The 25103-nt window shown below is 36.3% G+C and overlaps 1 protein-coding gene across 4 annotated transcripts in view; it reads right to left on the reverse strand.

The window, feature by feature from the left end:
• Window positions 1–8996: 8996 nt before the first annotated feature.
• LOC139133240 (ADP-ribosylation factor-related protein 1-like) overlaps window positions 8997–25103 on the reverse strand; it is a 72483-nt gene continuing 56376 nt past the window's right edge. For all 4 annotated transcript variants that reach the window (XM_070699741.1, XM_070699739.1, XM_070699738.1 and 1 more), the window contains 6 exons: window positions 15606–15693; window positions 14100–14182; window positions 12579–12660; window positions 11558–11628; window positions 11060–11160; window positions 8997–10555 (listed from right to left, as the gene is read on the reverse strand). In XM_070699741.1, the coding sequence (XP_070555842.1) occupies window positions 10462–10555; window positions 11060–11160; window positions 11558–11628; window positions 12579–12660; window positions 14100–14182; window positions 15606–15645 (471 nt within the window). In that variant the 5' untranslated portion in view covers window positions 15646–15693 and the 3' untranslated portion in view covers window positions 8997–10461. The remainder of the gene's footprint in view (window positions 10556–11059; window positions 11161–11557; window positions 11629–12578; window positions 12661–14099; window positions 14183–15605; window positions 15694–25103) is intronic.

The following is a 25103-nucleotide window of genomic DNA, read 5'->3' on the forward strand; positions in this document are numbered from 1 at the left end:
AAATAGTGCTTGAACTGCTAACATTTTGACCTTTACAGATATCCTAAATAGAGACAGACTATTCGATAAAACGCATAAATGGATAAATATGGGACCAGTACGCTTAGGGGCGAGAACTGTGTTCCTCGAACCATAGGCCTACATTCCGCACGTCTCGAAACTGGGGGACAGAAAATCTCGCACAAATCAGTTTCGCATTGAGTAAAAGTAATGAAAGTCAATCTATTGAAATTCAGCAACGCTTATACTCCTCCTAAAATAGCGACCTGAAAGCTTGAAGGGGTCGTGAAACCCTCCCGAAAATATGGACGCCGACCATGGAACGGGAGAAACTAATCTCCAGGAAATTTCGATTCCGCCACGTGTGGGTTTGTTTATTTGTTTTGTCGTACCCGAGGGAGCCCTCAGCGGTCATTAAATGATAACCACATGTCGAGAGTTGAGCCTGAAGTGTATCAAAGTTGTAAATTTTCAACGCCGATAGAATGTATGATAAAAATCTTAACTCTCGTGGGCTGATTTATTATCTGGAAGAAAACTCTAAAGTATTTGGACCACCGTGTATGGGGGTCTGTTTCTTAATTGACACTTTATAGCTTCCCATATGTTGTACCATGTTTCTGATTAAAGGCAAATTATCGCCTTGCACTTTGACACATAGTTTCTCGCCAGCTCACGGCAGGAAACGGCGTTGTTAGCGCTGACCAGAGGCTGGTACTGTAAACAATCTTGATTGGTGTCTGTAGGAGAGACGATGTAAATGACAGATGTCTGCGATGACAGGGCGGAACAACAAACCATAAAAATATGATCTTTTGATTCCCGAGGACCTTGTTTGTAAGGCCAATATTGACATATGTGAAGTGCTCAGTATGGTCAACAACTGGCTCGGGGCACACCGCTCCCTTCCTATGTGCGTTTGTTTTGTACGATTTCACCGCAACTTCCCGTCTACTTCAGCGATCAAAACAATATTCATTCCTGACAACGTTCGGCTGGTAGATCACCCCGAGCTCAACAAAGTTTGCTATGGCTGGATATGTCATCGCTGGTGGCGCCTTCCAATAAATCAAAATGTTCGAAATAAAACCTTTTTGAGGCAGTGCTATCAGGCTGTGCTATGTACTTTGTATCTGCGTGTATGTGTATGTGTATAAATATGTATATATTTGTGTTGTGTACATATGTTTGTAAATTATCTGCACACACACACACACACATATATATAGGGCCTATATATATATATATATATATATATATATATATATATATATATATATATATATATATATATATATATAATATATATATATATATATATATATATATATATATATATATATATATTTAAAGGGACCCCCTGGACTTCAGCGCGCCAATTTCCAGCTCTCGGCGTAGGTCCAGACAGTTTTGACCGTACTCACAACCTCGAGGTTAGTCTCTCTCCTTTCATTTATGTACATTTACAGATTTTCAGATACTTGTAACTCCATGTTGCTCGTTTTTCTATACAATACAACCATTGTAATTTTTTAGTCTCTCTCCTGTCATTCATGTACATTTCCAGATTTTCACAGACTTATAACTCTACATTGCTCGTTTTCCTACACAATTCAACCATTGTAATTTTCATGTTCGTACTTTTTATCGTAGAAAACACCTGAAGAAGCTCTAAATTTAGAGCGAAACGTTGTGTTTGAGGTATAATAGATACGTTTGGAACCTAACAACCAGTGTGGTAGTGTGTGTCAACCCAAGTTTCTTCTATCTTCACCCCACTCCACGCTCCACTGGGGATCACCTGAATTCCTACAGTTTCTTATATATATATATATATATATATATCTATCTATCTATATATATATATATATATATATATATATATATATATATATATATATATATAACTATATATATATATATATATATATATATACATACATATATGCATTTTGGGCATGTTTGTACGCATGTAGGTACGTAGGTAGGAATATGTATGGATGAATAGATGGATGGATGTCCATCGAAACCAATAATATAGTGAGTTAAAAAAGAATTTGAGCATTTCGATTCTTCTTTCGAGAAATCTTGCACAGTACAGATGGAGAAGTCCTACAAGATTTGTAGAGTTTATCAGTCACATCGCCAGTGCTTGTACTATGTTATTTATCTTCTTCAGTGTTCGATTTACCATTTGCAGCTGTCAAACTGAATACACAGCCAACCCATTGGTCCAAATAAGCTATTTCACCAAAGGACATATGGTGGTGCTTGGAAATAGTGATGGGATCGACACGACTTTTCTTGATTTATCCGCATTTGAGAAACTTTTATCATTTTATTCCAGTAGTTTTAATTTCCCTTTATAAATTCTAGTATCTCAGTCAGTGTGACGAGGTGTTAGTGTTGCGAGGGGGTCGCATCGTGGAGCGAGGTAAACATGACGAGCTAATAGACCAAGGTGGAGAGTATGGGGCGCTGATCAAGACCCACTACACCGAAGAGGAGGACGAAGATGACCGCAGACTAGTTTTGGTTGTCTGTTGTCAGAAAACTGCCGTTAATTCGTTCCCTTTTCGCGTTCTTGGCTCGTCACGTCGTCTACCTCGAACTGCGTGACATATTACAATGATAGAGGGCGCAATTGAATGACTCACAACATGACTGGATACAGTTCAATGTACATGTATGGGGAATATACAGAAAGTTACTGTTATTACCTTGCATACATTCGAAACTTAAGGACTAAATGTTCTTGGATTAATCTAACATCACATTCCCTTGATTGTTTGCTAGCTCATAGTGTAGAAAGTCGGGGTACCAGCCTAGTTTTTCGATTGGCTACAGGTCAGTCAGCGACGTTGTAACTCTAACAATACTGACAATAGTAGCAGTGATTTGAACTGGCGCCCTCTGTACCGAACTTTTTATGGAAAAATATTAACAGCTCTCTTTCCACTACGTATTATAATTTGCCAGAAATACTCACATGGTTTCGTTAAAAGCAAAATAGCTCTTGTCATAATTTCTCAAAATTGACCAGCTGGCTGATTCCCTAAACGAAGTATTTTTGCCTTCGGAGATGTTTGGGCCTTTGCCCATACTCAAGAGGCAAAAATAATTCGTCTGCGGAATAGAATACGGCTGGTTCGGCTTGGAGTTGCCAGCGTAGTATAAGAGAATGTATACAACGCTGGCAACTCGGGCACCTGTCGCTGAACCCTGGTATCGCTTATACAGAGATCTTGGTGTGTAAAGTTCATGTCGCTCACTCGTCAATCTTTCCTCATGAGATACATTGCCAGTACCTGCCGTTCCCCTCTGCGTCAGTCAACAACAAATTCTACACGACGACGTCAGACGCTCACAGTGATCGCTTGTAATCCATTTAATAATAGGCGAGTGAAGCGTTGGGAGATGCAAGACCGCCCTCTTCCGACGTAATCATGGAAACTTTTGTTTCACATAAAACCTGTTTTGCTCATCCTTCAGAACAATCAGTTTTAAATCCGTCTCCACGTATTGATAGAGAAAACTCTACCAACTAAACAATAAAGAATATATCTGCTGAGAATGTCATTTGTTATGGTTTCTTTCTGCACTATCCCGTGTAACTGGAAATTTGAATAACATGTTATGTTTAAAGATTGCTGGTTGAAACATTAACTAGTGTTGTTCATGGGGCAAAAGCTGTCATTTTGACGATAATTTTCGTAGTTTATATTCTGAAAACGGCATGAATTTTCTTCTTCAGTGTGGAAATACAAAGAGAAAGCCTTGAAATGTTATTGTTGCTGAATGAATTCCAGTAGAGATATGAAAAGCAAAACCTCCAATTCTACAATGTGTTTGTTGCTAAATTGTTGGACGCTAAACAATTTTGATTGAAGCATTGGTGTCTTTAATATTATTTTTAATCACAGAATGTGATAGTAACAGCCAAAATCAAAAGCCCTACTTTTGGCAATCTCTGTAAAATGAACTGTAGAACAAAACGATTAATTTGTTTCTCACCCTAGGTCTCTCACAAAAGTAATTGCAGCCACACATATTCTTCTTTTCAATTTTATTTTTTTCCTCTATGCACGTAAGTTCCAGGTCCCAACATGAAAAACGAACAAACCAGGAATGTTCAAATGTGATGGAAATTCTGACATATGGCATAATGTCAGTGTGATAACTCACTGTACAGAACTATACATTGTGTACATGTGATCCTACACATAATACAGGTTACATTTACTGCTGTGTGTAACTCAAAGTCATTTTTGAACATGCCAATTTTTCACACATGAGAAAAGAAGGCAGAGGCGGAAAGTCTAGGTCGACGTATGTTAGGATGAGAAACAAACATTTTCCTTTTTTAAGCCTTACTTGAACTTTTCCATTTTTCTCCATAAGTTTTTGACAGAGAATCATCTTGAATAAAAATTTCAGCTTTATGCCAGCAAGCAAGAATAATAGATTCAGTCGTGTGGGGGCGCTCTATGTTTGGTCGGAGGTCAAATGACTGGATCCTCCTTGCTGACAACTGTCATCCAGTTTTGCAATGGTGATGGAATTAGACTTTCTGCGAATAAAAAATAGTGTCAATGACACTGTGCTCCCATTTTACAGAAATACAAAGTACTACTACACACATGACATTGCATCATACAGGATGATTACTCAGAAATTCCATTGCAAGTGCAAATTAATCTTATACCCCAGCAATATGAAATGCTCCATCTCATAATGACTTTTGAACCTAGTTTGAAAGTGATTGGATTGACAGTTTCAAAGAATTTTTGATCAAAAATTGCAAAAAATTCCCCAAAATACAAATATGTGAATTTCACCATGATTTCCATGGATCCTATTTTGGTCATCCTTAGAGCCCCAATAGCTGCTAATTTTAAGAATAATTATTATGATTTTATTTTCAAACCAAAGTTGGTTCGTGTAAACGTGCTAATTGAAGGACGTGTATAGACGTATCACTGCTCGCTGATTAGGACCATGCCTATGAGTTTTAACAGGCTGAATAATAAACGGGTGCCGCACTCATAAAATGGCGCCCCCACAGAAAAGTGTAAAAATCAGTATTTCCTGCACATACACATCGTGGTCGTAAAAGAAACAAGCATGATGCTATTTACTTGAATACACCACGCATGATGGCCAACATTTTGTTGTCGTAATCTTTATTTTCTCTGTCATATGATTAGTTTTTGAAAATGGTGGGAAATCTACAATAATGTGGAAACGTTTGAAATTACATGCCACTTTCCACACTTATAACAGTGTTACACACTTTTTCAGTCTCTAATGGGTCTCATTTAAAGAAAACTGAGGATATTTTGAGATCGGTTTATTACACAGTTGCCGCTATTGGGCCTTTAAGAACCTTTAAACAAAATTTTAAAGCAATAGGACTATTAGTTTTAGAAAAATGGAAAAATAGAGAAAAAAAATCATTAAACAGGAAGTTACAGGACCATGGGCACACAATAGGAGGATTACTGATGACGCAGCCATTTGTATATACTGGGCTGGAGTTTTTGAATTTCCACAGCAAATTAAATTTAAATAATCATGATAATCATGATGGGCACTTTTGTGACATATGCAAAGAGGGGTCAGATGGTCATACAGGGAACACATTTTGAAACATATGTGTTCTCCGACAAAAAACGGAACATTTTTTCAGTTTATTTTTATAGACTCAAGTTTAGTCTCTGTATATTCACAAACATCATATGCACGACTCAACGACAATGAACGCCTGAAACATGGCAAAATTATGGGATTCTGGGACCAGACTAGGCACATCCTATCAGTAGCGTGGCTTTTTTACATTTGCATAATTTATGATAATCTGGGTTTTGTAGGGAAAGTTCCTGTTTAAAAATAGAAAATAGCCAATATCTGCATCACATCAATTGGATTAAACCTGTGTGGCCAAAGGTACTTAGTAACCAAGTATGACAATGGTCTGATGGGCAGTTCCTGATTTTTGACGATTTTCACATTTTTCGTCCCTCATTCAAATTTTTACGATGCTGACATGTTCATTTTAACAACAGCATATCTACATCATATACAGCACGACTAGACCAAAAATCAGCTTGACACGTGCAGCTGTTTTCAAGATTTTGCTGTGGATGGACCACAGTCGCTCGAGAGCTATTCAGCTCTGGGACTATTCGCCCCATAGACGAGTGTATATAAGCGAGAAACAACCCAAGTCTGGAAACAGAATGGCTATAAAAACCACGCCATGTCACATTCCGTGTCCGATTTCACTGTGAAAATTAGCAAGTTCATCTATCATGTAACCGTCGATCGTTCCCTAGCATTCTCAAAATTCATACCTGGTACTTAATTTGCTTCAAAAACGCTCGTTTTGTGTGATTTTCGGCCGAATTCGACGGACACATCGCCAAAACATAAGCGTGAGCAACATTCCGGTCACCTCACAGTGGACGTTGGGCACCTCCACTTTACTGACGTAGCGCCGCGTACCCATGAGGGGTGACTGGAAGGTTGTTCACGCCTTAAGTTTTGACCAGGTGTCTTCTGAACTCGGCCGAAAATCACACAAATATTCATACTGATACTTTATCTGCTTACAAAATGCTCATTTTCATGTGATTTTCGGCTGGGGTCGAGAGACATCTCGCCAAAACATAAGCGTGAGCAACATTCCAGTCACCCCTCATGGGTAGCGGCGCCAACGTCAGTAAATGGAGGTGCCCAAGAGGTGACCGGAATGTTGCTCACGCTTATGTTTTGGCGATGTGTCCGTCGAATTCAGCCGAAAATCACACGAAACGAGCGTTTTTGAAGCAAATTAAGTACCAGGTATGAATTTTGAGAATGCTAGGGAACGATCGACGGTTACATGATAGACGAACTTGCTAATTTTCACAGTGAAATCGGACACGCAATGTGACATGGCGTGGTTTTTATAGCCATTCTGTTTCCAGACTTGGGTTGTTTCTCGCTTATATACACTCGTCTATGGGGCGAATAGTCCCAGAGCTGAATAGCTCTCGAGCGACTGTGGGATGGACATACATGTACATACATATATACATTACATTACATACATACAGACAGACAGACAGACAGAAAGACAGACAGACAAGCATACATGCATATATGCATACATACATTTATTTTTACAGCTTTTAACTTAAAACAGCCGACCAACCTATAAATATCAGCTTGTTGAACTTGATATTACTGCTTATAATAATATCAACAAGAGTTAATTACATTCTAATTAAAGTAGCATGCCTTGCTAATCAAGATTATGTCATAAGTAAAACAGCATGTCTGTCAGGTTATAAAGAATCTTCAGCTGGTTATCTTTATCAGCATTTTAATCCTATTAACCAAACACTCTCAAATCACCATTGCTATTTTTTTCAAAAACCACTAAGTAAGTCCTGTTGAATGAGTTGAGACTGTAGGTACTCAGAGAAAGTACACTGAAGAGACAAATGTTTGCAACTTAAGAAGTTCAAGGTCATCAAAATATTATAAAGAATCATGTAACACTTTCATTGCACAGTTTACACAGATTGCATAATTGCTATAAATAGCACATAAGGAATCTTATAGTCCAGCTTTACCATAAAAGCCCTATCACTTTGACCACTCTTTTAATTTGACCACCCTGCTTTTTACTCAAAATGTAATTTTATTTTATCCTTATCCAGTTGACCACAAATGGAAATTAGAACTTTCTCTATCCCTATTTATTTGACCAACCTATCATGACAAACTTTTTTGAGTGATTTCTTTTAGATTAAATACAGAGAACAATACATAACTGTATTGAATATGTCAAAGTTGGGATTAAGGAAAGTTGCCTTTATATGTTTTGTGTTTGCTTACCAAGATGGTAAGCATCGTCTATGAACTGTCAAAACGGTTGCACTTTCTAATAATTCTACTTTAAAATTATTTTGGCTTTGTTGGTTTCCTAATTTGATTCGATTATTTAAAATCATATTATTTTTTTTCTGGTCAAATTGATAGGGTTTTTACAGTACATGAGTTACATACAATGTAAGTCAAATTCAGTTAAAACATCAATTACCGTCTAACATTGCATCATTCCTATAAATAACACCTCAGCCTGGAACAGCAAAATCATAATCTGCTCACTCACACAGGCAGTACTTGACTTTGAATGAATAACCTACTATATTTCACCTGTGTACCAAATTTGAAAGCATGGCAGAAAGTACCAAAATTTTGCAAATTTCACCTTGAATTCATAGAGTCACCTTCAGGTCACTCCTAGGAACCTGCACACCCAATTAGAAACTAATGGCATACACAGTTTCAAAGATTTTTTAAACCAAAAATGGCAAAAATTTCCCAAAAATAGAAATATACAAATTTTGCTAAACTTTTGATGAATTCTATTTTGGGTTATCACAGGGCACCTGCACACAAAATTTTAAAACGATCGGACCATTGGTTTAAGGGAAAGAGATTTTTTACTAAAATGGCAGAAAAAAAATTCATTAAAAGAAAGCATCAAATATTGACATCAACTATATATGTTTAAATGAGTGGGGTCTAAGGTACCTAAATATCAAATATGACTATGATCAGATGAGTAGTTCCTGAGTTATTGATTTTTGACCATTTTTGCCTTTTTTCTACCTCATTTGCATATCCATGAGACTAAAAACTTCATTTTAAAAACGGCACATCTAGACCATACAAGGCATCACTAGACCAAAAATCAGCTTAATACATGCAGTGCTACGGGAGTTTTTGCGTTGGACGGACAGACATCCATACATACATATATACATACATACATACATACATACATTCATACATACATGCATACATACATACATACATTCATTCATACATACATACATACATACATACAGACATCTCACATACAGACTTTTTTCAACCGTATAACCTCCCAATTGCCATATATGTATGGCAAATGGGAGCTAAAAAGGATACAAAAACTTCACTAAAGTTCAAAAATTTTTCTATATCCTTTATTTCCCAATATAATGTTGACTAATGTGACGGTACAATCTTGTCAAAATATCATAATCTTTGAAATATTGCACAGAAATGTACAAAAATGTTCAAAGTTCAAAGACATCAAACACTAGGCCAAAAAGACTTTATAAATACTGTACATTCAATGTACCATACAGAATAAAAATAAGTCAACAAAAAAAGTTCCCGGTTCCACAGAAAGTTAGCATGCGATGAATTTATTTCCATTATGCAGAAAAGTTGAATTTTTTCTCTCATTTTCTGTTGTGAAAATTCATGGCGTAAGCAATATCATATGCGATTCTACAAATAAACCAAATATGGCAAAAAATATTACACATACGACAAGGATTAATAGAAATTTTGACAGAAAATTTTTCATGCACTAATCAAGGTGGGAAACTCTGAGCTACTGACCTCACATGGGAATCAAACTCGATTTGTGACTACTTAAAATCTGTACAATACCTTGACCCTATTAGGATTTTAAGACTCCTAAAATTGGGAACAACAAACAAACAAAAGCTGGCCATGTGAAGGTTGCAATAGATCACTACGTTCATTATTTGGATATGGTGATGTACATGAATTCATCACATGATGGGAAATTTGAATAAACGGAATATCTGTCACCCATAGCCTTCCATGTTCAGTCTAAGTAGAATCCCTGTTATATAAATTAATAAAATACACCGCAGCATTTTTTTGACATCAGCTTTTCCATGCAAATTTCCTTTGCATTCTGACTGAAGAAACACTTCAAATACATGATATACCAACCACACAATGCTGAGCTACAATAATTTAAATGTCTTTACATATGCAAAAAATACGCAGAAAAACGTGAGAAGTGTAGAAATGACACTAGCGACCAAACTTTGCAATATTCATTTGATTGCTATTCCTTGAGCACCCTTGCTGGTACAGGACAATACTTCATTACTCAAAAGTAATAAAAAGACACCATCCAATCAGTGATATGCATCAAAACTTTACCTGCTCGCAAATAGCTGGCTAAATGTTAGTGTGATATGCTTTTGTCTGAACATAATCTCATAACTTACAAACCTACGGGCTGAAATATTCCTAAAATGGAGAGTGTACACATTTCGCATATATTTTTTGGCCGAATTTTCACAGATAGTGTCAGTGGTGTTGATTAAAATACTTCATTTTCCTTTGTTTCAGCTGCTTGGTAATTTTTACTGACCAAAGAAAATATCAAAATCATTCCTCTTGCTTGACTTTTAGGCCAAAATTACAACAGCAATACTGAAAATGAATGTTCGATCAAAAAAACTGTACTAGGACTGTGTTCAGAGTGACAATTTCTGGACGTTCTAAATCTTGCTTCCAATTGTTACAAAGCTTGGCATGTTTACCATGGTTGATGTCATCGGGTAAGATGCAATGTTACGCTGTTACCTTGGGCTATGAGGAATCATCTTTGAGTCTGGGTGGCCTCCATGGTGAATTGCGTTCCACACACTGTACAATCCAGTCAATGCTTTCATTAACACCATCCCTGCCACATATACAGAAAAAAAAAATGTATGGTCATAGTTCATTCAACCTTATACAACCACAGAAGATTCTATCATCCAAAATGAGCAGGAATCAGACACCCAAAGCTCAAACATATCATTTACGCCACTAGAGGGCGCCACAGGATAGGCCACACATTTCACTGAGATGTAACCTCGCCTATTCTTAGCAAGGTCATCTTGTCATGTGAAGAAACGAGAAAGCTTCTTCATACACAAAAATACAATGATAAATCTTGATGTATTGCTGTGATTTGTGGGTAGCGATAAATTCTTTTATTATTTTATTCATAAATCATGCAAAATATTACGTTTGATGAGAAAATATCTATAAAATGACCATAGCTTCTCATGAATCTTTGGATCAGCGTCAAATATGACAATGCATTTTACACAATTCTATATTCTGCCTCGTCTGTCACATCTATCTTGTGACATGAATTATTCATAAATGAGAAATGTCAACAAGTCTTTCATTATCTCACCCTGTCAAGGCTGATACTCCTTGCATTTTGCAGTCTCGTCGTCCAATCTTTGCCGCGCTTTGATTGAAGAGGCTTTTGATTTGATCAACATTCAGGCAACCCTGGCAGGGAGAAATATAACAAAATATGGTGTGCAAGTCTTGCATTGAATGAATTCACACAAAACAAACCAGACAGATGTGCAAAATTATACTGCTTTCGTTTTGACTAAAAATACTATGATGTTATCTTTGTTGCCTGACATAATTTATTTCACGAACACTGTAACGCGCAAAGATTCTATTTTCATGAAACTGTACTATAATCATCAACCTGGTTTCAACTGTGGAGTTCATTAAAGGTTCGTCACAATTATTTCCTTCACAGTTTTCTTACAACATCAACATGATGAATTTTATCCGAAAATGAAAGTCCTCAATCCAGCAAAATGTCACAGTCATATGCAAATTTACATTCAAATCATTTGCATATGCAAATTCTATGCTGGAGGATTCTCACCTGAACATCTTGTTTGTTTGCAAGTACTATGACAGGAACTCCCTCCAGTGCTTCACTCTCAATCATTTCATCTGTCGATGGAAAATGAGATACCTTCTCTAAGAATAATGTCAATATATTTTGTCTTTTTAGATTAGGCCATTTCAAGAAAATTCTTTGTTTGCCATCCTTGGATTTTTGAAAACCTACCAGCCAGCCAGAGAAAAACAAACACAGACAAAAACACAAGTGTATTAACCCTTTGAGCGTTTTAATTTTTTTGGGCAAAAGTTTTGCTGCAACATTTTACCAATTTTATAAATTTTCATGTAATTTTGCTTCATAATTTAAGACCAAATGGACATCACATTTTCATTGGCTAAAGATTTTAATAAAAATTTTCGCAAAAATTAAGAAAATATTGACTGGTTTTCATATGATAAAGACGACAAAATTTTACTTTGGTGCTCAAAGGGTTAACATTAGCTAATTTTTATTTGGTTTCTTTTGGAAAAAAATATTTTTATTTGTAATACTGTTAACATTGTCTTTGTTTTCCTGATTTTCTCTGAAAACCTACCAGCACATGGACGGCAAACAAAGAATTTTATTTAAAGTGTCTTATCAGAAATGAAAAAAATTTAACTGCATGGACGCTTCAGATGGGGAGTTATAATAATAGCAAAAATAACAATGATAATAATTTATTTATAAAGCATGAATATCATCATAGTAATGTGATTAAGGACGTTGATTGAAACTGACAGATCAGAAAAAGTAATGAATCTAAAAAATCTAAATAATGTATAAATGCAGATCCATCTTGAGTTTTTCTTCTTCATGTACTTTTGTAGCTCAATGACAAACAGCAACTTCTTTGTAGACAGATTCACTGGGTTCCAGTCAAGAATATAGAATTGTAGAATATTGCATGTGGGGTATTTGTGCACATTGCAGTTTTGGTGGAACAACTAAACGTTTGTTTGATGAGAGAATGACCTTTGTGCTGACATTTGGCAATCTCTGTCTCCGAGGGACTTACCGAATGCCTTCCATGAATCTTCCAGTCTTTCTTCATCAGTAGAGTCCACTACATAAATAACTCCATGTGACTCAGCATAATACTACAAGGGGGGGAGAGAGAGAGAGAGAGAGAGAGAGAGAGAGAGAGAGAGAGAGAGAGAGAGAGAGAGAGAGAGAGATAATATTAAATAATATTACTGAAATTGATATCAGCACACAAAATCAAATGGGAAAATTGCTTGAAATAGATAAGTATCTGTTTTGCATTTCTTTACTAAACTGCCATGCAGATACAAGATGTGTACAACATTGCAATTATTCACCAACAGTTACTTCCTTTTATAATATTTTCCACTTCCGTTGTGCTGTTTTGTAATATCACATGGACTGTGTATTGGAAGAGTACTAAACAGCACCGGTTATGTTTGCAGCTTTGATTGTACCTTTGTTGATATCGTGATTATACTAATAGTATTGTGCATAAGAAATTGGCTACTCTTGACAGACATTGTGATAATTTTCCTTGTTGTGTAAACCTGTGTTCATCACTGCAGCATGTGGGCAGACATCCTTGGACATGTGATTTGAATCATTGGATTTGACTTCATGTCCTTTTTTAGACTAATTTGATGCCACTACGGAGTCAAAATCATTTTACACATGATACAGAATAGGTACTGGAATAGGGTTGACTCACACGTTTCAAAAAATTCTTAAATTCACACTGACTTTAGACATCTGTACAGTTTGATGTCATATGAGTATTACACCCCCAGTTTTATAAAGAATGATGGATTGAAATGCGTCCCCCCCCCTCCCACGCCCCCTTCATTAACATTCCAGATTATTTTACATAATTTTCTATCAAGGGTAAAGTACAGCTCAAGGTTAAATATATGTACCAGATTATCAAGAGACCTCTGCCATCACAACCTGCAGACAAACACCTGCTCTCATACCAATAAGAAGACCCACTACCAAGCTGGCTATATTTCCTACTTAATCTGTTAATACTGAAATATGGCCCTCATATGGAAGCCAACTGCAATACCTAATTTAGGTTATGACTGCTTGTCATCTGTAATGGCACCATTATAAATTTAGCAACATACACATAACATTGGACTGCTGCCGACAGAGATTCACAGAATATTTTGTGTTTGTGTTTATTGCTGCAACCAGTGGCTACATCTTTTAACATGTACATGTGATTTTTATAGATTCCATCACAATATCAATGGTAAAAAAAAACCAAAACTCATCATTTTCTGTACCTGTAGTTGCTGAAAGTCTCTTCAAATTTTCGGACAAATATGTCGTTTTGTGTACTAATAGTGGAACGCTGATGTCATAAGAAATCAGCCCTGTTGATGCACGTCACGATACTTACCTTCCAAAAGGATCACACCATCTATAAAACAATGCCTGAAACTCATCAGGATTGCCTTGCTAACAATCCTTCAGGGATTGTTCAATACCTTTGCTTCAAATCTCTCAGTGCATTCTCAATGAACACAGCGGGGCACTGCACATAACTCACCTTGTCCCACAGGGACTGTAGTTCCTCCTGTCCCCCAAGATCCCAAAACATCAGTCGAACTGATCCAATGTCAATTTTACCAACTGTTGAGATAAGATATTGCCATGTTAGAGGACAATGATTACAAAATTGTTGCTGTGTTTTTTGTGATACACAGAATAAGATATGACAAAGATAACATGAATAACATTTTACATTTGCAATATAATATATATCCATAAAATCCATAAAATATATATATATATATATATATATATATATATATATATATATATATATATATATGTTGAATTTAAATCAATCACAAAAAATGTAATTGTGTCATAAATTAAAAAAATATATATATATATACAATATATATACATATATACAGTGTTTTCTCTGCATGTTCATTAAAAGGGGCACTTTCTGCCCCATTCATCAAAATTAGGGGGCAGACTTGACATTTTAGGGGGCACTCACTTTGATGTGAATTTTGCCTTCTTATGAAGCGCTTCTTGATATCATTACGATCGTCACCCAGTTCAGTTGTGTCGTATTTGTCGTATGCAGCACATATGCATAAACATCGACATGATGACGTTTGTCAGCTTTTGATGTGCTCGGCTGCTGTCTATCTTCTGTCTAATTGTCACCTACAAGTTTCCCCGACTCAGGATTTGACATACATGTTCCTCTTGGATACGATTCGGTCCGAATTTGGGGGTTTTAATCCATGAAATTATATGCAACGATCCCCATGCGCCGATCAAGGAACGATAGTGTTGCATTGCTATACACGTGCCTACACAATGCTAAAGCTCGAATTTTCCCAACTTCCATCATTCATTCACACAGTTCGCTGTACTATGTGCTTTGGTCATCCTCATATATCAATATATGTGGACGCCTTTGCTTGCTGTGTTCTGTGCGCGATTTTCGCGCAGTCAGTGACTTTTTCAGGGCAGACAATGACTCGAAATGCGCAATTTGCGCAATCGCGCAGTCGAGAGAAAACCCTGTATATATATATATATATATATATATATATATATATATATATATATATATATATATATATATATATATATATATATATAATATATATATATATATATAATGTTGCTTTGTGTTTGTTGGACACATTATTGAGTTGTTATGATTTCGCAATGAGTTTATAAAGTTTGAATATACAACAAAGAAATCAAAATAAATTATTACAGTTAACTTGCATAGCAGATTGGTTTGAAATGTCTGAGAGTTATTAAATTTTAAATTTTATTAAATCTTATCGTCTGAACTGTTGATAACATAAAGGGTAACTGACTCATTCTCGATAGTTTTGCGAAGTGGAAATTGTGTTCAGTCATTGACATTCATTTGTCTATCTTCATGTTGAAATTTGAAAATGACTTTTGACATGTTGCCCCTCTGGCAACGAAGCCCGACTGTCACTCTATGAATCAGCCTCAGACAAAACATGTCTGATATTGAAATTGAAAAATGGTTTGGGGAGATACAACTTACTGTTCAATCCAACTGTTGTAGTGATTTTACTCAGTGACATGCCTTTGTAATTCTTATTAAACTGTGTCTTGGTCTGTTCAAGAAATGTCTATGAAATGGAACAAAAAAACATTAAAACTTAAAAAGTGAAACATTACAAAGTGAATCATTAAAACTGTCTGCAAACACTCAGACAATACCTGAATTTAATTTTGCTAAGGTGGCTGAAAAATTTTAGAGCAAGAGAATGCAATGGCCAAAGTGACCTTTGAACCTTCAGTACTTAGGTTGAGGGCAGTATGAAGGTAATCCACTGTGCAGTGATGTTCTGCCTACAGCACTGGACATTGATACCGTATACACAGCGTACATCAGTCACAGTTGTAATGGCTATTACATTAATCTGTACATATTCCAAATGCAGAAGGGACTGTCAATAAAGTCTGTGGATTGCTTACATGCATTTAATCTGCCATCAAAGACATTGGAACATAAAAAAAACAGTCGTTTCAAGAACTTTCGGTTTTCTGTGAGGAACCTGTCTACAAATAAGAAATAGGAAAGTGTGTATTGAACAAAACAGAATTGAATGAAAAGTGTTTATTGATAGCCAAGACATCAAATATGAGACATCAAGTTTTTGAAACATCAAATACTAGAGCCACAGTTATTAAAATTTTGATTTGTTTTCATTCACAGGGCATTGTCTCAAATCAAAATATCCTTTACCCATCAGATGATATGCCATAACATTTTAACGACCTCATTTTTGTTTACAATGGCAAAAATTGAACTCTGTTGAAAGGAAACAGTGCAAAACAGCGTTTGTTGATACACCCATGCTTGAACACCAGTTGCTGTAACGTGAAACGTTGACAGTTGAGAGGGAAGCGTTCCGACAGCATAGTGAAATCAACATGCATAGTTTTCATGAACTCAGCCAGATTAAAGAGATTACAGTCTCCACTTTCACTATGCAGAAAACATGGCTGTACTGAAATGGATCAGGACAGGTGGTTGATTTCATCAGATATATTTCAAAGGAAATAAAGTACCGACGCAATCCTTACAAGCAGTATGAATAAAAAGTGGTAAATAAATCAAAAATTCCACATTAGACCTCAGAGCTTGGCTACTTTGAACAGTATATTCATCTCATGTTTTTGAAGTGAATAACGTAACTTATACAACACCAACGTTAGTTTTGACAGCTTTATATACACAGGTTGGGTTTCATGAAGTCATTTACTCTGAGATATGCATTTCAAGACATGGATCATATCTTTATATTTTGATTTTTTTTTTTCCCGGGGTCATGTTCTCATGCTGAGTCATGCGTATTGTGACTGTGTGTTTTTGGTTTCGCAGTGGAGTCTCATACTGCAGATGTTTGTTTTCATAAATGCACTGACATATAATGAGATATGGGTTTCCACTCTGGTTACACGCATTCCTGCATGTCTTGCTGTCCGTGTCATAAAATAAAAACCGCTGGTCTGTTGTCCATTGTTGCTGATGTTCACACATACATTCCTATACACTTCTAATGTCACGTAGCATATCGACAGTGACAATCATGTGAGCACTATAATTTTTAGAGTCATACAAACACACATCAGTTAACACAGACAAAGCCCTATGCAATAAACATCTGATATTGAATTTGGTATGCTTTAAATCTCTCAATATTGCATAGGGCTCTGCCTATGTTGACTGATCCATGTGAGTATAATAGGAATCAGTCAAACAGGCAGAGAAATACGCAAACCCTCCCTCCATCACCCAGCTATCGAAAAAACAATGAATACATGATCAGCATCATATGTCACATGGCTATTTTGGTTGCTTGTATGCATCATACTTACCGACAGTTTTGGGTGAGCACACTTAGAATCTGTTAGTATTAAGTGTTTAAAGTCTTATTGTTGGTTATCATTAATTGAACCACAGACAGTAGAGATATCTATGCTAGAACTTTATACCAGTATATTGATTTGAGTTCGCAATTGAATAAAAGATGTCCACTGCCTATTGCTGTGCCTGTTTGACTGATTGCTCAAAGGTTTCAATATTTTGAAATTTCCTTCAATGTGTTGTTGTACAGTATGTTGAGTGATTTCAGACTTCTTACGAGGGAAAAACCATTCACACGACTCACAGGAATGACTAACAGCTTGAGCAATGTAGCGTGATGCAGCCATTTCAATGACTTTCACAAAGGTTTGTAGAGTTCAACAGGTGTCAGAGGGTAAAGTTCAATTGAATGTTTAACTGATTACTCCACCTTGTTGATGTTATATTCACAACAGCGCCCTCTGTGTTCATAAAACGCACCTTTTGCAGGCTGATTATTCAACATTTTTGTTTTTTACAATGTGGACACAATTCCGCACAGACTAGTGACGGTTGACCTTTGAAACTCAATTACCCATCGTAATCATACTTTATTCCAGCAAACTGCACAAATTGCCCCAAAAGCTGAATAACGCATGACCCCGTGGCTCGTCTGACCTCATATTGCGTAAGAAACACAGTGACTAGAATTTGAGAGTAGCTTGAAGCCACATTACGTGATGGATGGCATGTCTTGAGAAGTGAAGCCCTCCTGATAAATGTGAGGTGAATCAATGTCTCATCAAATCAACTGATGTTGTGCAGCAGTATAAAACTATGGTCTTGATTCTGTAAACAAGAATCCATCAGATTTTATCTGAAGAAAACCCAGATCTCAATTGTGTTCAAACGCATAAGTTCACCTTCACAAAAGACACTTCTTGAAGTGACGCAGCACATTAAAGAACATTATTCACATTCAGTTGAAAGCTGAAAGTCCATGTTAAATTTGATGAAGTCCCTTGGGAATATTCTGTAGAAAGCGTGGGGTTTTATCACATATGAAAACAATAGTGAGGCCATAACAGGGCATTACCACAGGTGGTTTATCAGTTGACATTGTTCCCTGTTTATATTTTCTTTCAAAAGCTTAAAATATGATTGCTTTCGATCCAAACATTTACAGCATATGCATTGTAAAAGCTGTCTGATTGAATGTTGCCATGACAACATGTAAAATTAACTTTTTTTCCCGTGACATGTTACCATGATAACGACACATTTTTGTCTAAAAGGATATGCCAGTAAATGTAACGAAAATCAGATTTCAGCATATTTGTTTTCTGTCCTGCTAGGCTCCTTGTGACAGTCTTGGGTTGTTCCTCCTTCCAGGCTAGCAAACAATAAAAGGCGGAAGATAACCATCAGCTAATGACAATGCACATTTCTAAATCTGATTTGAATCAGATTGGTCACGGAGGTTTCAGCGAATGACACACTTCTCACAAAAGATGATGAAATCTCTGATCAAATTAGCGTTAAGTGTCATGTCACCATTTCCAGGGCGGAGAGAGAAAATAACGTAATAATATCAGAATACGACAACCGGTGGTAGTCCTTTGGTGTCCTTCATTGTCTGTCTTAATTTCATCATTTCCTCATTTTTCTGAATAACCTACCAATCACACTCAAACATTCACTTATCAAATTGCATCAATTTCTTAATAAAGACACGGTTCAAGGAAGTCTACGACTGTGACAACTATTTTGGCAGAGATGAACCTAGAAAAAAATAATGCTGAACGTGTCTTGGCATGAGAAAATTTCCTTGACATGTTTTACTGTACAGACACAAAACGGTCATGCTAAATTCCTAAGATCCCCTGTATAAACTCTGACAGGATTTGAAATCATAAATCTTGGAACTGATGGATTCAAGGTCAGATGATTAGCCTGGATTTCTGTGGAAGTACAATCCTACGTGATCAACTCTCTCAGAAAACAATTTGTTTCATATTTGACTGCTGACATAAATAACCCATTTTTCATGCAATATGGGTTCTGCATCGGTTAAAGGTTCACAGCGCATACGTTTGAAGAAGGGAACATTGTGTTAAAGTTCATATAACCAAATCTGGCCTCACAAGACGAGGGCATTCAAACTGAGATTTCAACTGAATTACTAGTCAAGTTTGATGAGTTGACCGCAGCGTTCTTCTGGCAGTGTTGGAAACATACCGTACAGCACATTTGAAAAATAAACCAGCCATCTCCCTGTTGCTGTGGCGTATCTGAATTTGTTTAAAATTTATCATTACATATGCAAAGTGAATGCACACAGTCTGTAAGTGAAATTCTTATGTTTGATATCATTTAACTTCCGCACATATTGTCTGCAACGCGTTAAAAATTTGCTCACATACATGTATTTGAGGAGCAAGATGATTGACAACCAAGAACACAATAGCCATAACTTGATCTGTGCCGTCGGAAAACAGCTCGGGAGATTTTACATTGTAGTGTGGCACACCTAAAGAAATGCCCATCCTACCCACAATGCACCTCACTTATAAATCTTTTAACATATTCTCACCAACCTTAAATCTTTGAATATTCTTGCAGACCTAGCTCTCAGAACAAGGTAACATGATGGCACGCCTGATAATGATGTGGTGGTATGCACAGAAGACTGGGCTGCAAGTATCATGAATAAATTTCTGACTGTGACTTGCCATTCTCCATTGCAGACAACTGTGACATTCAAAGAAAGCTTTACTGTTAAAAATTAAAAGAATTATTTTAACATAATTAAATTCTGTGCACAGAAATTCATCCTGACAAGAGTGCAGATTCATGAAGATCTTTGAAATTCAATATTACACAGCCTACTGCTGACTTCAATCACAAGAAGAGCCATGTTATGCATATTTTCGGGGGTTTTTTTTGCTTGTCCTCTGTACCCTGAAGGGTGTGGTGCCATATCTGACACAGAGCAAAACCATCAGAGGAAAACATCAAGATTGGCATCTTTCCATCGCATGGAAATTTTCATTCCCTGTTATATTCCCTGTTATATTATTCAGCCTGGGAATATATTACCAACACAAAATGGTAAGAAGCTCATCTTTTTGAGACACTTGACAGACTGGTTGCCATGCCAACCAGACAGACCATTACGCACACACAGATTGCCGAAGTGAATATTGCATACAGGTGATTGGCTCCCAGCATGCAATGCCATTCATACATTAACAAAAGTGTGTTGACCTTGAGAAGGTCACTGTTTCATTTCTAATGAGACTAAAATTTCCTAGACATAATGACATACATTTCTGGTTCTCTATCTATGTACCACATTAAGAAAGCAAAGATTAAAGAGATACTGCTGCTCAACCACTGCTTGTACTTTCGCTGTATTTTGTAAGATGATTCAAAACCAACATTTTTCTTGTCAGTGTGTTTTAAAAATGAAAAGTGTCAGATGATATTAATATGAGAAAACATGAGATAAAAAATTATAGGGGCGAGATTGAAGTGACATTTATGGAGTGGATCACATTTCAAATTGAACACTGCGCTGGAAAAGGAACGTTGTTGGCTCAGTTTCCTTGAGTGACTTGGCACGGCAAATGAAATGCAATATGTGTGTACTGCCTTCCTAACAGCCGCAACACTTACATCATTGTGCTGATCCGAAATTTAGGAAGTACAATCTGTCAGATATCTGCCCGAGTCCCTGTGAACTGAAATATGAAACTTCAGACGTTAACAATGCCGTTTTCTATGCTGCAGTCCCAAAGGTCAACCAGGACATTTTTTCATGATTTATGACATAATTTTGTTGAATTGGAGACATTTCAAAAGGAAAAATTCATTCTCTAAAGTATTGTAAATCTTTTTAACCTCGGGCGACAGTCTGTCGCTGCGTTCCAGATTACACGTGTAGTTAAAATGTTTGTAATGAGGTGAAATCCAGTTACTAAATACAGTAATTGATTAACCATTTGCCATACACAACACCAATATTGGATTAGTGGAAGAATAATGGAATAGAAATATTCACTGAAAGGAACATCGCCTCCAACAAACTCTCTTTGAAATTTTCAAAGCTCTCACTTCTTAAACATTGCCTCTTTCTGCATAAGCGATGATATTGTTAGCATTGCAGAACTAGTAATAATTCTATTCACAAGTGTCAATTCAGTATTTCAACATTTCTGTTCATTTCTTCATGTTTGCTTGTCCGTTATGTCACTCCATCTGCATGATCTGTCTGGGTGTCTGTCTTTCGGATATTGCTCTATCTGTCTGGATTCATGTCTCTGTGATATCACTCCGTCTGTTTGGGAGACCGTAAGTCAAATATTACTCAATCTGTCTGGCTGCCAGCATCTTTCAGGAGACATGTCTTAGGGCAAGTGCCTGGGTCCCTGCTTCTCTATAATCACTGTATTTTCCTGTTTGTCTGTGTATTTGTATATACCAGGTATATACAGTCTGTTCACAATGCAACTATGAGAGTATGTAGATGCACAGGTATTATCTGTGATGTACAAAAAATTTCATATTTTACCCTGTTCACCTCTACTTCCTTGTAAACAGGTCCACATTCACCATTAATAACAATGGATTTGGGCCAAACCATCATGGCAAAAGATTTAAGTACATACTTTGATCAGGAAGGTATCACAAAATTTGTAGAATCTCTGAAAGCCAAGGACAGGTGCCTTGCTTGTTTGAAATCAGTACATTTTGCAATCTAAATTGAAATAGGAGTCATGCGTGTGGTACTGCATAACAAGCAACACAAGGAAATATATTGAAACTAGCCTCACTGGAAATTTGAGACTCCGAAGCAGAAACACAATGTATTTCAAATAGAAACGAGAGAAAGAAAACACATTATTATGAAAACATAAAACCCTGGATGTCAAAATGGATCTTGATGAAACCTAAGATGGCTGGAATTCTACACCCAACCATTTCCAATTAAAAATCCGGGCGATTTCCTTGTTATTTCATTTCCAGAGTCCGAGATCTGTGACACTGGATGGTCAATGTTTCTATCTATAGAACAGATGTGACAGCCTCACACTGATTTGATCCTATCGCTGGCAATTCATATTTCACACATTCAGGAAATGGAAATATGAAAAGATTAGTACGTCACGATATTTTTCATATGAGGATTTGTATTTCAGGATGTTTGTATCTTTATTTTCTGATGTGATTTATCAAATTTGACAATGCTAATCATGTAAGTCTATCACTGGGAGATTTTCTAACTTTCATCTTTTGTTCCAGGTTTCATATTTCTGAGAGCAATATCACATAAAAGTTATGGAAAACAGACAGGAATCCATCCTTTACAGAATTTTAATAGGTGCACACAATAAAATATTGGCAAACGCTATCAGTAAAATCTGTTGTTTATACATATGGAATCAGAATTTAAAAAATCGTCTTCAAGTTTTTTTTCTCATCTTAATTTTGTAAGTCTGCACACGTACACCGTGATCCTGCTCTTGCTCATCTTGGTTGCCATGGATGGTTACCATGGATACAGAAATTGCAATGTCCAGGATTTTGCCCATCAAAATGTGTACTACTGTATATGCACAACCTTTCTACAATAACGGAAAAAACAACGATTAAAAAAACTGTCACCATACATGGACACGGAGAGTTGTTGGGATTCAGGAAAACCAGAAAAAGGCATTCTTAAGCATCTCTTTTAAAATGCAAGATATCACCTCCATGCCATCTGATATACAATACTGATGCAAAATCATCCCATGAATCACTTTGAAGAAGTAAGCTTGCTAGAACAAAAAACTTCCCATTGACAAGAAATTTAAAAGCAAAATGGGGCCGACTCTTTATCACCCATTACAATGTGAACTACTAGACTTGTACATACATGTATTCTCGGTTTAATTTTTGTTTTTCTTCCTTGTTCTTTTGTGTGTCACAGTTTGCTCATTTGTGGACTTGTGTGTATTATTTCTTTCAATTTATTAGCATTTCATAAAAAAAAAAGCCCAGGAGAACACTGATAATTTTTTTCTGGATTACGAAGAAGACACAACTCTTCAAATTAGACCTTTACAAATTTCTAACCATTTGTGTTAACCTAAAATTTGCCTAGATTTCAAGTTCTAAAAGAATTCTATAGATCTGTCTTTTACAGGATTCAATATTTTTTTTGAGTGCAAGTACTATTAGAAACAATTCCTCCTGCTTTGCCCCTGAGGAAAATTAATGAGCATTTAAGCGAGCGCCCGGAAACAATAACCTTGGCGTGAGTGTGACACAATAGATCAAGAAATCTCTATCCCAGATGAAAGAAAACCATGTCATGAATTTCTGATTATTTGTCACATGAACAGGAAATGACACATCTACAGCTAAGTCACTCGTGAGTTGAACATAAACCAGTCACTACCATATATGGGAGCAGTAGTTCCCATTATGGTAATGAGACTTCCTTATTTGGGCATGCTCATAACTTTTTATTAAATGGCTGGTTAATCATTAATGAACCTTGTTACTGTAAGTTTACCTGGCTAAAGGTGCAAAAAACGATTCATTTTTGATATCACTTACAAAAATGTGTTAAAAGTCCTATATTTGATACAATGCTAAGATCTGATATGCACACAAAGTTCTGTAACTCAGGTCATGAAAGACAGTAAGAATATATCATGTCAAACAAAAACTGCAAACACATAGCACACTTATAGATACATTTATGTATCAAGAAAACTCTTTCTTTTGACAAATTACACCAAACAAAGGCCAACTATAAAGAAATCGATAATTAAATTTTGAGAAATGAACCAAGGATTGTCAACGTTAGGACATAAAGTCCCCCAAAATATAACGCTTGGTATATTTAGCGAGCAGCACCCACACAGTCCCCTTCAGTACCCACCTCTATTTTCAAGTATAGAGATCCACTTTGCTTGTGAAAACTATGGTATTTGACCCAACCATTGCAGAGAAAGGGTTGAACCAAACTAAAATCCACTGCAAGAGATTTTCTTTTCATTGCTTCATATCAAGATAGGAATTCGACATTACGATAATCAGGCATGACATAAACAAGACGTGCATGTTTTTATATGTCAGTTTCATATAAACATACAATGAACTTTTTTCTACAATTGCACAATTTGGAAATGCATTCATTTCTTTTTAGTACATCAAGTGAAATATTTAATCAGATTCTACTTTGGTTTAAAAGAATTCATTCCTGTGATGTAACACACTAAGACAAATGCCCCAAGGCCGATTTCTTTTGCTACATTTAATCAATGTCCGGACTTTTTAGACAGCAATGGAAGAGCACAACCGGGTTAATCACGCTCTATTTCACAATCTGGCAACTGCAATAAAAACAGCCAACAACAGTACCACGAGTCCAGAGAGATTTCTTCTCAAAATTATATCCTCGTTCCTTTAAAACAAAAGCCCTGATTGGCTAAGTCAATTCCTGCATCAACCAATCATACGGTGGTTTGGGGACTTTCAACTGATACTAGCAGTGAAGTATGTAGAGTTTTAACATTCACATCAATATCAGTCAAAGGATTAGTTGAAGGTGATTAGTCACACACTGACTTTCAATTTGGATGATTACCATTGTGAAATGTACAAGGTCACAATTGAACCGGGCGATAAACT

The sequence above is a fragment of the Ptychodera flava genome, chromosome 5 (assembly GCF_041260155.1).
Source record: "Ptychodera flava strain L36383 chromosome 5, AS_Pfla_20210202, whole genome shotgun sequence".
NCBI classification, from domain to species: domain Eukaryota; kingdom Metazoa; phylum Hemichordata; class Enteropneusta; family Ptychoderidae; genus Ptychodera; species Ptychodera flava.